This window comes from Carlito syrichta, unplaced genomic scaffold, assembly GCF_000164805.1.
Source record: "Carlito syrichta isolate Samal-C Ts95f unplaced genomic scaffold, Tarsius_syrichta-2.0.1 Scaffold287789, whole genome shotgun sequence".
In the NCBI taxonomy this organism is placed as follows: domain Eukaryota; kingdom Metazoa; phylum Chordata; class Mammalia; order Primates; family Tarsiidae; genus Carlito; species Carlito syrichta.
Genome location: NW_007231885.1, coordinates 133 through 18,077, shown reverse-complemented (window position 1 = coordinate 18,077; position 17,945 = coordinate 133). Strand labels below are relative to the sequence as shown.

Below are 17,945 nucleotides of genomic sequence, written 5' to 3'. Positions count from 1 at the left end.
AAAAAAAAAAAAAAAAAAAAAAAAAAAAAAAAAAAAAAAAAAAAAATTACTTCTGTAGCAACAAACTCTATACTAATTTAACTGTTGTCATATGTCTCAATAAGGCAAACATTTTAAAGAATTATATAAATAACACAATATATTTCCTTTGTATAGTCCTTCACAGTTTTCAAAAACATTTGAGTGCATCATCTCACTTATTTTCATAAGCAGGTCACACACTATCTCTATTTACAGGTAAAATAACCAACATTCAGAAGTTAAGTAACTTATTAAATGCCATATTTTACAAGTAGAGAAGAATGCTTAATAAATATGTGCCAAAGCACTGGACATATAGAAATTATACACTTTAAGGTTTTTTTTAAGCTTTGTTCTAATTTTCTTTTTGTTTTCAATAAAACTATATGTTGACTTGAATAGAAAAAGTGAATCCAGCTGTACATTTTAAAATTTAAAAGCCTTGAAAATAGGTACAACTTGATGGCATATGATTTTTTGACTCTAAACATTAATAAATAAAAGTCTGATCAATCTCATACAAAAGGGTAACATTTAATAAAATGCTAGATCTAGAAAAAGCCTCTCATGTCAAAATTAAAGAAATTGAAATCTAGAAAGGGTGAAATTTGTCTACAACAGTGAAAAAAATCTGATTAACGTCAAAGATGACAGTACAAGTAAGGTTCTTATGGTATTCTTTGTATCATTGTTTTTGAAGTATGGTACCATAATGTGGCTCCATAGATAGTTAGTTATTATAGAAAACAGAGATGCATCTTTCAGAAATCACCACACTATCTTCCAGAGAGACTGCAAAAAAAAAGAAGAAAAAAGAAAGAAAACAGTGATGCAGCAAAATTTTTTATGTCACTAGGTAGGCCAACTGACACTAATGATTAGAATATAGAACTAATGAGGTAAGGATCGAGTGTTCAACCTCACTCTCAATGAGGAATTTGCACTGAGAAAAATTCTGCTCCATGGCTACTGTTTGTATGCTATAATCACTGTTGACTGGCTTATCTATTCATAGTTCTGACTGAGAGAGCATATGGTTCAATAAAAACTATTACCACCATTTAAAAAAACACAGCTTCTAGTGATGGTCAGTAATATTTTTATTGTTAAGAATAGTACATATATAGTCAAAAAAAGTATACAAGAAGAAAAAGACCATATTGAATAAAATTTATTAAAATAATATAGAAAAAATAAGGAATTTCACTTTTTGAGTATATTTCATGTGACCTCTATCTTTATGGTTTTGGTAACTTTGAAAAGTATATTACAAGCCGGGCTCGGTGGCTCAGCCTATAATCACGCGCCTTTGGGAGGCTGAGGTGAGTGGATTGCCTGAGCCTGCGGGTTCAAGACCCGCTTGGGCAACTTGGCGAGACCTCATCTCTACAATAAATCAAAAAATTAGCCGAGTGTGGTAGCGCACGCCTGTAGTTCCAGCTACTTGGAAGGCAGAGCCCACCGGGGCGAGGCTGCGGTGGCCGGGAGTGGCCACTGCACTGCAGTCTGGGCGACAGAGTGAGACTCCAACTCAAAAAAAGAAAAGAAAAGTATATTATAAACCCTGTACGTAGGGTTCATGTTAAGTCAATTTTTCACATGTCATTTAAAAAAAAATACTAGTAAAAACATAGAAAACACCCTGCCTTAAAACGTGGAGTATTCTGTTCAATTATTTTTTGTTCTAAAATGTGAAACTAATCATATTCTGAATGGCATTACAAATTCACACATGGAATTACACAAAATATAATCAAAGTTTAAAACATATTAAATGCTTTTAATTAGAATAAGCATATTATATCCTCGTCTAATCTAATTCTGTCTAAACACTTAACATTTTTCTAAAGCAAAAGGAAACATAAGGAAGCAATATAAAATCAGCAAACATTGTAACTTAGGTATTCTCTCAATTAGAAAAGAGTGTGTTATTATTATGCCTTCTGAACTTAGGAATGCAGCACTACAGGTTTACAACAACAGGAAAAAAATCATTACTAAATACAAATTTCATCCCTAAAAGTTTAAGATTCTTTCTTGATGTAACTGTTTAGATTTAGACTAATGAAGCTGTTGCAAAGGGATTTAGCATTTGGCAAAGCAATAAGGAGGTCCTAGTGCTTTACTGACAGCACTTTTGTAATACATGAAACTTATTTAAAATCTTCATATTGTTATTACTCTCTCATAATCTCTTCTGCTTTAATGTGAAAGAGCTGTCAGTTATAGTGCTAAGTTTAGTATCCTTACTTACCTCACTAGTCCCTGACTCTAACTCTGCCAAAAGACACAAAAGGTCGACACTTTTGTGTTAGAACTCAAAGTATTTTAAAACTCAAAGGGAACAAATAGAATAGAGAATTCAGAAGAATATAGTTCTGTATATCTTATTTCCATACAGGAAATGGAAAGCTTATAGCAACAGGACCGCTTATACTAAACCAGGAAAAAAGAAAAAGAAAAAAAAATTTTTGGAAAAAAATTTTAAAAGGTCAATATCAAGACTTAGCAAAATTAAAGGCAAGGTAGAATGAAATTCATCATTATATTTTACATTTTAATCTGTCCCTAAAACTAAGAGCTGATCATACATCCTTCTCTACTTTGGCTGTTTAAGAACCAGACTTGAGATTTTTCTCTTTTGATGCTTCATAGTATACAAGCAGATTGCATACTGACTTACTCCTGGCTCCAGCTAATTTTCTTAGTCCTGTCTTTTTCTTACCTGTTTTTCTTAATTATTGATAAAAAACTGTCTTTAATATGACAACATAAATGTATATATGTAAATGTAAATATAAATGTAAATATAAATAGCCAAAAGTATATTTTTCTCTTAAACTTGCTAAATACAATCCACTATCTTGAGTTCTATCTGTTTATCTACCTCCTATCTACCTATCTATCAAATCTATCTGAAAATTACAGAATTAGTTTAAGTGTCCCTCACATGAAAATAGAACTTTTTCATTTTCTCCATAACATAGGAAAATTAGAGGAAAAACTTAATTTCTCTATGACTTAGCTGGGTTTCACATACAGATTTGTAAGTACCACCTATTCAGATATATAAGAAACACTGTTCCTGTGCCTGTGGGTTCGACAGTCCTGGCAACTTGGCGAGACCTGGTCTCTACAATAAATAAAAAATTAGCTGGGAGTGATAGAGTGCACCTGTTGTTCCGGCTACTTGAAAGGCTGAGGCAGAAGGATTGCCAGAGCCTACCAGGTAGACACTGGGGTGGCCATGAGTGTGCCACTGCACTCCAGCCTGGGTGACAGACTGAGACTACAACTCAAAAAAAAAAAAGAAATATTGTTTACACTCATTTAACCAAATTAAAGCAGACTGTGAGCTTCCAGAAAATTTAAGCTTGGTTGCTTTTGGTAAGTTTTTCTCCCTTCCTTGAGTTGTACATCCCAGGGATCTTACCCCTATTTTATTTAAAATAAGTTTCTGCACATCCTCAGAGAAAGTTCTCTGTACCTTTTAAAAAACTGTCATAAAATAACTGCATACAATTTATAATTTTAAGTATACAATTTAGGGGAATTAAGTATGCTCACAATGTTGTGCAACTATTAATATCACCATTATTCACTTCCAGAACGTTTTCATCATCCCAAACAGAAACTCTGCCACTTTCCTCTTCCTTTAGCCCTTTTTAACTCCTTATTCCACTTCCCACAACCTCTGGTAACCTCTGTTTTATTTTCTGTCTCCTGAATTTGCTTATTTTAAGTACTTCATGTAAGTGGACTCATACAACATATGTCTTTTCTTTCTGGCTTATTTCACTGAGCATAAAGTTTTTAAGGTTCATCCATGTTGTATATATCAGGATCTCATTCCTTTTTCTTCAAGGACTGCTCTGATATCCAAATTGCTGTGTTTCCTTACCTCTTAATTAGTCTTTGATGCATGGAAAACTGCCATCTATTTTTAATATTCAATTGAAACTACTTTTGTCACTAATGATCACTGAATTTCAAACACAAAGCTACTTAGCAACATATGACAACTTTTCTTTTGAAAATCTCCTTCCTTGGCTTCAGTGATATAATACTTTTTGATAATACTCTTACTTCACTGACTGACTTGCTGCTTTTAAAAAGAAGTTGATTATTTAAAAATTTTATTATAGAGATGTGGGGTACAAGCGAGGATTAACTACATAAGCAGGCTGCATGCTGGTGAAGTTTGGACTTCTTTTTAAAAAAACTTTGTCAAAGATTGATGGACCACTGAACAATAAGTCAAATACTATGCTATTAGCTACTTAAAATAATTCTTTAAAAAAAAATTTAATGTAAAGATGTGGGATACAATTCAGGGTTAGGTATATAAACATTGATCATGCAGGTACCCCTGTTAATGAAGTATGTCCCTCCCTACCCTAGCAGATTCCCTCAGCTGCCAATCCCACCCACCACCAGTTTCCCATTACCGCCAATCACTTTCTTATAGCATTATAATTGTTCAAGGTCCTCTTATGAGTGAGAACATATGGAACTCTGTTCTTTGTTTCTGTGATAAATCACTGAGTATGATGGACCCCAAATCCATCCAGGTTGTTGCAAAGTCCATATATTTGTCATTCTTTATGGCTGCATAATATTCCATTGTGTACATGTACCGCATTTTTTTTTATCCAGTTCAGCTTTGATGGGCAACATGGTTGGTTCCATGTTTTTGCTATTGTGAACAGAGCTGCAATAAACATTCGTGTGCAGGTATCTTCTTTGTAGAATAATTTGAGTTCCTCTGGGTATATTCCCATTAGGGGAATTGCTTGGTCATATGGAAGGTTAATTTCTAGTTCTTTCAGAAATCTCCAGATTGTTTTCCAGAGAGGTTGTACAAGTTTGCATTCCCACCAGCAATGTAGAAGCATTCCTTTTTCTCCACATCCTCACCAGCATCTGCTGTTTGTTTTATTAATGATGGCCATACTTACAGGGGTTAGGTGGTATTTCAATGTGGTTTTGATTTGCATTTCTCTGGTGACTGAGGCTGAATACTTTTTCATGTGCCTGTTGGCTGCCCATATGTCATCTTTTGAGAAGTGTCTATTCATGTCTTTTTCCCACTTTTTAAAGGGGCTGTTTGTTTTTTTCCCCTTCGGTGCATTTGAGTTCCTTGTAGATCCTAGATGTTAGGCCTTTGTCAGATATACAGTTGACAGATATTTTTTTCCCATTCTGTGGGCTGTCTCCCTGCTCTCTTGATGGTTTCTTTTACTTTGCAGAAGCTTGTTAATTTGATGAGGTCCCACTTGTCTATCTTATTTCTTAAGCTCTTTGGGGTTCTCAATAGGAATTTGGCCTTTGGGGTTCTCAATAGGAATTGGTTGCCAGTTCCAATTTCCTAAAATAATTCTATAAGAACATACTATTACTCTCATTTTTTAAAAAATGGGCTTAGAGAGGTTCATTTATTTATGTAAGGTCGCACAGGGCACTGGCTGTCTAACTGCAAATTCCAGTGGCTTTATTACACCACCACCAATATTGTTTTTAAGTAACAGAAAGAAGGGTACTTATTAAGCATATTTTTGAGCCAATAATTGCTTAGTCTCTATTTAGAAGAGATCATATATCTCTATTAGATTTATGTACATTAAAAAGGTATTTGAAAAATGAATATTTTAGCTCTATAATTTTCAAAAATAATTCAATAATCTTCCACAATTCAGCAAAGGCACTTCAAGAATTGATATCAAGGTTTTGTTCTTAGGAAGTAATATCAGTTCATGCAAAATTATTATACACTTCTTCGAATTCTTGGACAATGTCACATCATCAACAGAACACCTGCTGTCCTATCTCACAAGGGTAACAGGAGAAAGTTCCATAAAAACTTCTCTGTCAATGGGATGAATCTACCACTTATAACATTGCAACATCCACGGTCAGGGCACAAATCACAAGATATTCAGAAGTCTTAATAAAGGGTTTAATATATGCCTCTTGTTATTATTTTACCAAGAGACTCCAATTTTATGCAATTAACTGAAATTTGCATGTAAAACATCAGCTCTCAAAATTAGATGAACTTGGGAATTTCTAGAGTGCTTTCAAATACACTGATACCTGAGCCCTACTCCTAGAAAATCTGATGTGATCAACCTGTGGTGAGCTGGTATCAGGATTTTTAGAGTCTCCTCAGGTGATTCTAATGGCAGCTTTAGTTGAAAATGGTTGGTGTAAAAGAGGAAATATTCACTTTTCCACTTTACAGTCAAAAACACCAAAACCAAACCAAAACAAAACAAAAAAACCCAAAAGCGCCACAGTGGGTTGGTAGGATAGCTTCATTCACTACCAGGGTTTTGTCTACATGTATGGCTACCTATGGACACTAATTTATTTTTAATTTATTTTAAAGATGTGGGGTACAATTCAGGATTAGGTAGATAAGAGGTCATCATATAGGCAAAGTTTAGGCCTCCCTTTGGACCCCACTTTGCTTGGCTTGAGACCAGGTACACTTAATGATGTTATGTGCCCCTTATACTCGGCAGTTTTCTGCTACTGCCAAACTTTTTCTTTTAGTATTATGATAAATGTTCAAGATCTGCTTATGAGTGACAATGTGGTGCTCAGCTTTTTGTTTCCATGATAGATTACTGAGTATAACAGGCTCTAAATCCATCCAAATTGCTGCATAGTTCATAATTTTTTTTTCTCTTTACGACTGTGTAGTATTACATCATGTATATGTACCACATTTTTAAAAACCCAGTCTACTTTTGATGGTCATCATAGTTGGTTCCATAGTTTTGCTATTGTGAATAGTGCTGCAATAAACTTGTGTGTGCAGGAATCTTTTTTAATAGAGTGATTTGATGTCCTCTGGGTATATTCCCAGAAGGGGATGGCTGGGCTGTATAAAAGGCTGATTTTTTTAGATCTTTTAGGAATCGCCACACTGTTTTCCAAAGAGGTTGTACTAGTTTACACTCCCACCAACAGTGTAGAAGCATTCCCTTTTCTCTGCATCCTCTCTAGCATCTGTTGTTTATTGCATTACTGATCATGTCCATCCTGACTGGAATTAGGTGGTATGTCAGTGTAGTTTTAATTTGCATTTCTTTGATGATTAGTGAGGTTGAGCATTTTTTCATGTATCTGTTGGCTGTTAATATGTCTTCTTTTGAGAAGTGTCTATGCATATCTTTTGCCCACTTTTATTTTTAAAAAATTTTTTAAAAATTAAAAAAAATTTTAAATCTTATTTTAAAGATGTGGGGCACAATTCAGAATTAGGTATATAAATGGCCATCGTACAGGTAAAGTTTGGGCCTCCCTTTGGTCCCCACTTTGCCTGGTTTGAGATCAGGTACCCTTATTGTTATGTGTCACTCTCCCCCCTGGCCCCCACCCCCAGCAGTTTCTGGCTACTGCCAATCCCTTTCTTATAGTATTATGGTAAATGGTCAGGGTTTGCTTATGAGTGAGAACATGTGGTACTCTGTTCTTTGTTTCTGTGAAGGTCACTGAGTATGATAGACTCTAAATCCATCCAAGTCACTGAGAAGTCCATATGTTTGTCCTTCTTTATGCTTTTACCCTCTTTTAAATAGGGCTATTTGTTCTTTTCCTTTTGGCACATTTGAGTTCATTGTAGATCCTGGATGTTAGGTCTTTGTCAGGTATAAAGTTGGCAAATATTTTTTCCCATTCTGTGGGTTGTCTCCCAGCTCTCTTGATGGTTTCTTTTGCTTTGCAGAAACTCGTTAGTTTGATGAGGTCTCACTTGTCTATTTTCTCTCTTATGGCATGGGCATTTGGGGTTTTGATCAATGATTGGTTGCCTATTCCAATTTCAATAAGGGTGTCTCCTGCATTTCCTAAGATTGTTATAGTTTGAGGTTTTACGTTTAGGTCTTTGATCCACTCAGAGTTGATTTTTGTGTATGGTGATAGGTAGTGGTCCTCTTCCAATCTTCTGCATGTGAACAGCCAGTTTCCCCAGGGCCGTTTACTAAATAAGCTCTCCTCTCCCCAGTGGTTGTTGATGGAGTCTTTGTCAAAGATGAGCTGGTTGAGAAATTGAGGTTTTGCTTCTGGAATGTTTATCCAGTTCTATTGGTCTATATGCCTGTTCCTGAACTAGTATCAGCCTGTTGTGAATACTGCAGCCTTATAATAAAGTTTGAAGTTTGGAAGTGTGATACCTCCTGCTTTATTTCTTTTGCTAAGAATTGTTTTGGCTATTTGTGGTCTTTTATGTTTCCATATGAATTTCTGTATAGTCATTCCCAGGTCTAAGAAGAATGATGTTGATAATTTAATTGGTATTGCATTGAATCTGTAGATTGCCTTTGGTAGGATGGATATCTTAACAATGTTGATTCTTCCAACCCATGAGCTTGAAATATTTTTCCATTTGTTTTTGTCTTCTTTAACTTCTTTGAGCAGTGTTTTGTAGTTCTCATTGTAAAGTTCTTTCACTTCTCTGGTTAGAAGAATGCTGAGGTATTTCAATGTTTTTGTGGCTATCATGAATGGCACTGTGCTTTTTATTTGGTTCTCTGCCTGTTTGTTGATGGTGTATAAAATGAATGCTACTGTCTTAAGCACATTTATTTTGTACCCTGAGACTTTGCCAAAGTCCTTTATGACATAAAACTTCCAAAATTATATTTAAATAAAACTGATTTTTATTTAATTGCATTTTATGCATTTTAGAGCTATTCTGAAAAAAGGATCAAAAAATAGATATTTCAATAACCTACAGCCTAGTTAGTAAATTCTTACATTTCAGACATGAGGTTTTATTTAAACTTAGTAATCACAGAATATATAAGGCATGGTGTATTAGTGTTTTTCAATATTTTTAATGACAATTAACTGTGAAAACATGTTTTACATATAACCTAATACACAATCTTCTCTCTCTCTCTCTCTCTCACACACACACACACAGACAAGACTGAAACAAAAGTACTGCAAAACAGTATTTACCCTTACAACAGGAGATGCACTCTGACATTTCTACTCTACTTCCTTTCATTAGAAAACACTTTCCTGCCGGGCTCGGTGGCTCAGCCTGTAATCCCGCGCCTTTGGGAGGCTGAGGTGAGTGGATTGCCTGAGCCCGCGGGTTCGAGACCCACCTGGGTAGGCAAGACCTCATCTCTACAATAAAATCAAAAAATTAGCCGGGCATGGTAGCGTGCATCTGTAATTCCGGCTAGTCGGAAGGCTGAGGCGGAAGAATCGCCAGAGCCCAGCAGGTTGAGGCTGCGGTGGCCGGGAGCGGCCACTGCACTCCAGTCTGGGCGACAGAGTGAGACTCCAACTCAAAAAAAAAAAACAAAAAGAAAACACTTTCCTATTAAATTCAGTTCACAACTACTCCTGGAAACTTCTCATATTATAATAGAGAAGGTAAGGGTGTTATTGCTGCTACTTATGCACTACTTAAATATATATCCATAAATCGTGATTTTAGAGGTAGAATAGTTCAATAGCTAACCATGCTCCATTTAGACAACTGGCGATGGGTTATGTAAATTTCATAATTCTGATGGGAGTGTAAGTTTAAATTTTACCAAATGTAGGAAGGAAAAAAGGGAGAATAATAGTTTCATACCTGAATTCTTTTAAAATTACAAAAATGTTTTAAATGCATAATGTTTAATTTCATTGAAGTACTTCCTCATTCACTATTGTAAAATCAGTTAGAAACATTTCCCTGACCAACAATATTTACTTAACCCCAGGCTAAAAAGAATTTTACCTGTAGTAAACTCGAAGTGTCTGGATTTCTTCTTCTAGTTTTTTGTACTGTTGAACTGCAGTTTCTCTGGCTTGTTGCATAGACAACAACTTTGCCTGCAAGTAATTAATATTTTAAGAAATTCAATATTAGTTTTGTGATATGTTAAAATATAGTACTACAGTGTGAATAGGAGTCTTAAGTTTCTGGTAGTTAAGAAGTCTATAAATATTTTTAGTAATGTTTAATAATTTTCCACAAAATACTCTAAATATACTAATAATATAAATACTAAATACATGCACATATTAAATTTAGCAACTTTGTTCATTACTGAACTTCAACCTTATTTATCTGTATCATCAGATATATGCCCTTCTGCAATGTTTAACTTTATACACAGAATTCAGAATGTAGAGCATGGGTACAGAGCAATATCTAGAGTAGAGATAAGCACAATGGGTGTTTCACATACAGATTTAATGTGGCTCCACTGCCTGATCATACTAGATTTTCTTTTAACTTTATTAATAGCAAAACTCAGAAAATTCTAAATATGTTGTCAAGCCATCTTTGATAGTTAATGTGGAAGAAAAAATACAAGACTACAACCTGATTCTTACAGATATGATTTAACTTTTTCAATTCTTTATCGGCAGGCAGGGAAAAATCCTAAAGGACTAATGGTAGCAACCCCGAATGTTAGAGATATTTTTTTAGAGGGATGTTATCGTTCCTCTTTTACAGTAATTTTTGAGTTTTAAAACATTGGGAGCTAGTTTTTCAACAGGGCCCAGAGTGGTAATTTAAAAATACCTTGCCACCCTCCCACCATCAGTCCTATTGAATTTTACTCAACATCCAAAAAGTTTTCAACATAACTTTTAAGATATGGTACTGGCAAGTCAGGCTTTAGTGTTGGTTATTCCAAGTTTAATTTGCATGAAACGATTATCTTTCCCTTTGTTTTAAATGATGTTTGATAGATAGCAAAGAGAAAAATGTTGTCACAAACCTCACAAATTAGACCACTGACAATAACTGAAAAGTAATTGAAAGCTTGGAAGCAGAAGTTCAGAATTTTGTTGAATTCACATGATTTCACTGGAATTATTTTTTTGCATAAGAATGCAGTTATAAGAAAAATAGTGAAATCCTGATTACAGAAAAATTAAATCATTGTAATAAAAGTGAACATTATACAATGCCACTTTTCTCTTTTAATAATAGAGAATTATAAAGACATGCAACAGCTGAGACTTTTGCATATAAGTTTAGGCATTAAGATATTAATTTATTCTCTGTCTGAACTAGCAATTCTACCAAAGAGTTTCTTTGTAATTTAAGATGTTTGACTGCTTATTTTAACATGCCATATTCCGTAATTATAGATGAAACATTTTCGAAAATACGGGAAAAGTATCTAAAAAAAATAGGTGGCTGGCTATTAATGTCAATAGTTGAAAGCTTTTTCAATTTTCAGTATATCATAAAATGTGATTCAAATGGGAACCTGGAAGACACAGATATCCACTATGACCAATGGCAAGTCAAAAGAATCACAAAAAAGAACGTATCATATTCGAATTATATAACTTCAGACATCCTGTTGCATATATTTAAGAAATTTCAAATTGAACTGGTAATAGATAATTTGCTAAATAAATATATGCTAGTGCTAAATATGTGCAAATACTAAAATAAGATGATAGTTTTGAAGTTGTTTTTTTTTAAACTGGGCACTTCTGCAAATAAACAAAAACCAAAGAAATAAACAACATTCATGTAGGAAAGTAACAAAATATAGCTTTTGCCTAGAAATTTTCATAGTAAAATTGGGGTTGTTAGAATTTTCCTTAAATTCCTATACTTCAGGTAATTAGACATTTCACTTTCTATCCCCATATTTAGTTGTTTATGAAGATTTGGTACTGCTTCATAACAATTCACTCATTTTCTTAATTCCCAATATCCAATCTGGTGACTATATCCAAAGCTATTATAAAATTTCTGAGTGTACAACCCTCTTACTTTATCAGATAAATGCTTATCTGGCCAGCATTTCTTTTGAGGGAAAGTACCCTTACCCTGTGCTATAGTGATCCTGTTTAGTCCTTGTGGCAAGTATGAACTTCATCCCCCATCACCTCAGGTATACAATCTAGACTGTTCAATCAGAGTACTATATCCCACTAGCCCCGAAAGTAAACTTAATAGGGATGACACCATTTCTACTCCTGGATCCATATATGCCAGAGAACAGATCCAGATCCACTTCTTGGACTTTCAGCATAGATAAATCCTTTTCTCGGCAGGAGATGGGGGGCATCCAATGGAGACTTAGGCTAGTTTGAGTTGGATATCAGTTACATGCATTGTAAAAACACTTAATTAATTTAAATTGTATTTCCAAGATTTTTTTTTGAAAGCAGGATTTATTGAGAAGATAGAGAAGCTCCCACAGTGGGAGAGGACTCAAAGGGGTTACCCCCCCCACCAAGATTCATTATTATCATTCTCCACCACACTTCAAGTCAAAGATAAATTTCATACCAAAAACATTAAGGAAATTAGCAAACAAGACAGTTTTCCCTGCATCATATTTCCAGCAACTACTTTTATAAAAACTGTATGCACTCATTCATGTGTTAACTCACAAAAACAAATGCATACATTAAACAAAAACTAACAAAATTCAGTGTAGCAGAATATACAATGTACAGTGAATCTCCCACCTCCAGCCCTCAGTACTACAAATCCTCTTTCCTGAGATTATCAGTTTAGTTTGTTGTATATCCTTTCACAGATTATCTATACATACATAAGCATGTATGGATATATGCAAATACATGTACCTATTTACAAAATTGATAGTTTTTTATATATGCTTAGAAACATTGCTTAAAATTGTCTTCAAAAACTGCTATTTTGTATCAGATTATTTTTTTAAAAATCCTCCATCCCATCCCAAATGTCACACTCAGTGGTTACCCTCCTTTTCTTCCTTTCTAGACCCCAAACAAAACACTTGGGTGTTCACCATTTAAGAATATTTTATACTTTTAGCATACTATTATAAATGATAATATACTTTATTGTTACAGGTTTTTAAACTTTATATAGGTGATACTCTACATATTTTACAGATATTAGCTTTTTTGGTCCATACTCTACTTTTGATGCTGAGTCATATAGACACATGTATTCATTCTTATATTTCTCTTATACACGTATGCAGGCATTATACATATATTTGGACTTATTTTTACATATTAGTTCATGTTTTATGTTTAGAATCCTTTTTCTTTGTTTCTCTTTTTTCCCCTTAGACTTATGTTGGATTAATATTTCTATATTCCCCTTTATACTATACAGTTTAGAATGTATATATTTATATTATATCTTAACATTTTTGATAAAACTACTTAAGATATATTTTTTGGAGCAAAGTATACAGTGAGTCAGAATTACTATATATAATCATAATTTTAGGTAAACATTTTACATAAGTGTAACACTTTTTTCTTCCTATAGTAATATTGTTAGGGAACATTTTATCAAAGTAAAACATGCAATATAAGTATACACATGGATTTTCAAAGTCGGGCTTACTGAGTTATGATCTACACAAAGTAAAAGTTCACTCATTTTCAGTATACAGTCTATATAGTCATGGAAAAACCATCACAATCAAGATATAGAGTATTCCTGTTATCGCAAAATGTTCCCACATGTAACACTGCAGTCAATGACCACCTTTTACTCCAGCTCCTGGCAATCACCAATGTGATTTTTATCCCTATTGTTTTTCTTTCTCAAATGTTAAATAAAAGGAATCATACAATATATAGTCTTTTGAGTCTGGTTCCTTTCACTTAAACGTAATGCTTTTGAGATTCATCCATATTACTACACATATCAGTAGTTAATTCCTTTATATCAATGAGTAGTATTCGATAGTATGGATGTGGCACAATCTGTATATTTATTGCAGACATCTGGCTTATTTACAGTCTTTGACAATTACTAATAAAGTTCCTATAAATATCTACATATAGGTCACTTTGTTTAAATACACCTTCATTTATCTTGGGTATTTACCTAAGAGTAGAATTACTGGGTCCTATGGTAAGTTTCTGTTTAGGTGCTTTATATAGTTATACGTTTTATTTAAAAAACTGCCAAGTGTTCTGCCTACATTGATACTACTTTAAAGCATCTATGCCTAATTACAATACCAATGCCACTTGCTGAGTGCCTACTATGGGTTAGGCAATATGCCAAGTGTTTAAAATATATGCTATACTCTGTCCTTATATATATATAAGGACATATATTCCCCCCAATTGTTTACAGACACATAGAAGCCCATATATATAAACATATATACAGTATATATGTGTGTGTGTAGTAATGTGTGTGTATTTCACACACAAAGTTCTGGGTGAAACAAGAGAATCAAATTATTATTTGATAAAAGAGTTACTGTTTTAATAAAGAAAGTTCACAGAATAATAATAATAAAAATAATAACAGAGTGTGTTTTACATCTTCAGTGTTCTCTTACTATACCTTAAGTGATTGAAAAAAAGGTTGGTTAGCTGATGGCATTATAGCTAAATATCCCATTATACACCTATCTTGATACCAGTTTTGAACAATGTCATCTAAACAGGAAAACCATTTATACTGGCACTATATTGGAAATGAAATACATTGTTTCCTTATATTTTAATCTAGCAACTTGAAAAGACAAAGAAAGGACTAATCTGATCACATCATTGAACATTATTTGTTATGGATATTGTGGAAAAACCACTTTTATCTCCCTCTAAAATCTTGTTATATTTGGTTTCAATGCATTTTTAATAATAATGGTCTGGTATAGTTAAACCTTTCTTTGATAACTCCAAAGAAGCACATAGCACAAATTATAGTACCAAACTTTTAGTCTTCAAAAGGATCTTAGAGGTGATATAGTATTCTTCTTTTATAGATGAGGAAATTATTGCTAATACAACACTTGGAAATAATTTAAGGTTTCATAGCTGATTAGAAGAGACGTTGGAACTAGAATACAAGTATCCAGAAAACACAGCTTATTTTACCATATAAGATCACATTTCAATATGGCATAATTTAATATGTATGCTAATTTTTAAAATAAACTTATTTTGGAAAGTAATTATAATTATATATAATTTTGCTACACAATTAAACACATCTATAAGATATCTAATTGGATATCTTTAAACAATATGTCTAATTAAACAATTGCTTGAACAATATGACTATAGTCCTCCTAGAGTTTTAATTTTGTAACCTCAGAAGAAGGTGAAGAACCTCGTGGAAAAGAAACATAGCTAAATATCTTATACAAGGATATCTTAAAAAAATAATGGTAGAAGCAGAAATCAAAACATTCATACACAGAAATGAGCAGTGGGTAGAAGCCATGGAACAGAGAAAGAGAGAGTAGAGGGTAGTATGCCAGAAAGATAGTGCAACCTAGTGACTAAGAGCATGATCTTAGAAACAGAATGACTGGGTCCCAGCCTGGCTTCATTACTCACACACTGTCCTATGTTGGCAAGGTAGTAAATCTTTTTGTGCCTCAATTTCCTCCCGTACAAAATGGAGTAACGGTACTCTATGTCTTAGAGGGATGATTTTAGAAAAAAAAGTTAAAATCTGTAAAACTCAAAATAGTGCCTGGCACATAGTAAATGCTTCATAAGAGATTAGTATATAAATAGTAAGAAAATACAAAATAGCTTAGTCACTCAGCAGATGAGGAAACAGTGAAGATCTGCTGTAAAACTAGTGAAGAAAATAAAAACCCAGAGTGTATCTGGCGTGGATCCTGAACACCTTTCCACATACTGAAAGATGTTTGAGTTCCATTGAAGTCTTGTTGCTGATGTTCTTCCTCATAAGTCTATTTATCTTTACCAGAAGATTTTCATTGACCGATGTTGGGAGCCGACCACAGAGGCCCACTGAGTGTTAGGGATCAGGAAGAGCCGTTGACCCCGAGACCACTAGGATGTGTTCGGGAGCTACTGACCCCATTTCCTCCCCTCTACTCAGCACTAACCAGATTAAGCTCCTGTGAGCTCAAAACATAAAAACTCTGAGACCGAGATGAACACAAGCTAACTTTAGAAGCTCATTGCCCCCATTCTTCCGCAAACTGCAGTTTTGGCTTTCACACAACTTATAATTCAAACTCGTGTCACATTTAAGAGCCTTAGTATTGGTCACAGGCTTCTGGATCATGATCTTAGGATTTATTGAAGGTGTAAATTGTAGAATATAGTTTTAGAAGACAGCCATTTTGTTGAAAGAATGCAGCTGGGTTACTTGCAGGTAGCCCACTGTGAACTTTGGACTGGGCCACATTCCAAACATTCTGGGATGGGCCACTTTCGTTTGTAAAGTAAATACTTAAGCTTCTATAGAATTGTTTAACTTGGCATCAATCAATCAGCTTAGGATGAAAAAGGTTTATAGAATATGTCAGTCACAGATTAGGTTATCCTTTGTTATGGGATTTTAAGATTATCATATGAAAAGGGTTTAAAGGCAATCATTGATTAAGTTTTCATGGATTAAGGTTTCTGGTGGGTGGGGGATGCCCCTCCCACATCTGACTTTGTGTATAAAAGACCCGTTGTAATTCCCAATATCACACATTGCTTCTGCACTAGACTGGAGTCCAGTCTCTTTCTTTCTCTCTTCTTCCCCCCAATCGCCGATGCCATCTCCACCTTTGGGATACCCTGAACCCGGCTGGAGCTGGTCTCCAGCAGACCAAGGTAATCAGCACATTTTTCCTGTTCTTTCTCATAAATCATATAATTTCCCTTCCCAACAAAATTAGTATATTCATGCACCACATAACAATGTTTCAGTCAATGATGGACCACACATGTAACTGTAGTCTCATAAGATTCCCTACCATATTTTTACTGTACCTTTTCTAGGTTTACATATGTTTAGATACACAAATACTACTGTGTTACTATGGCTCATAGCATTCAGTACAGTAACATGCTGTAGATTATAGCCCAGGAACAATAGGCTATAGCAAACAGCCTAGGTGTATCGTCAACTTTACCATCTAGGTTTCTGTAAGTACACTCTACATTGTCATACAACAATGAAATCACCTAATGATGCATTACTCAGAACATATTTCTGTTTTAAGTGATATATACTGTATACAAAATGTGACATTTCTCAAGAATCTCCTTTTAACATGTATATTGGGATTTCAAAGACCACTTTTAAAAAGGGAAAACATTTTCAAGACTTGATTTTAAGAGATACTTTTCATTATGCATAGTTTAAGATGAATGCTGTTAGCTGGGCTCGGTGGCTCAGCCTGTAATCCCGCGCCTTTGGGAGGCTGAGGTGAGTGGATTACCTGAGCCCGCGGGTTCGAGACCCACCTGGGCAGTGAGACCACATCTCTACAATAAACAAAAAAATCAGCCAGGCGTGGTAGCACATGCCTGTAATTCTGGCTACTTGGAAGGCTGAGGCGGAAGGATCACCGGAGCCCAGCAGGTCACTGCACTCCAGTCTGGGCGACAGAGTGAGACTCCAACTCAAAAAAAAAAAAAAAAGATGAATGCTCTTTATTATTAATACCAATACCAGCATTTATTAAAATACTATTCAGTGATATGTGGTTTATAACACTTAAGCTATAACGTATTATCTAATTTGAGATGGTAGAAGCTTGAATACTTTCACTGAATGATTAAATATTATTTCTATCATTTTAAAAGTGAGGAAAGGAGACGGGGCAAGATGGCGACGGCATAGGTGAACTTGTGAGATTCTCTGAACGTGAGTTCCCAAAAAGGCTATCACTTCGCTACCCCCATCCCCCAGCCCACCACCAACCGCGCTGGGGGCAGGCCCGGGAACTTCAGTCCCACGCAAGGCCAGATATTGCGCCCCCGCCCCACTGCTGCCGTTCTACTCGTGTGTGGAAGTCTCCGGTCCCAGCCCCCTCCAGATCCCTCCCCGGCTGCATTGTCTCCAGCCCGGGCACCCGGCATCAAGCCGCCGGTCACACAGGGAGGCTCTGGGCACCCGCCCCTCAGAGACGCTGGTTCCATTTCTGGCTGAATTCCTCTGTTGGGTCCCAGTGCCACTCTCGCTGTCTAGAGCCTGCCCTTTGGAA

The 17,945-nt window shown here is 35.0% G+C and overlaps 1 protein-coding gene across 1 annotated transcript in view; it reads right to left on the bottom strand.

Moving 5' to 3' along the window:
- Positions 1-9,867, bottom strand: part of LOC103255080 (mirror-image polydactyly gene 1 protein-like) — a gene marked incomplete at its 3' end in the record, with an annotated part of 67,200 nt that extends 57,333 nt beyond the window's left edge. The window contains exon 1 of the mRNA XM_008053046.1: positions 9,770-9,867. Within this exon, the coding sequence (XP_008051237.1) occupies positions 9,770-9,849 (80 nt within the window). The remainder of the gene's footprint in view (positions 1-9,769) is intronic.
- Positions 9,868-17,945: the final 8,078 nt, after the last annotated feature.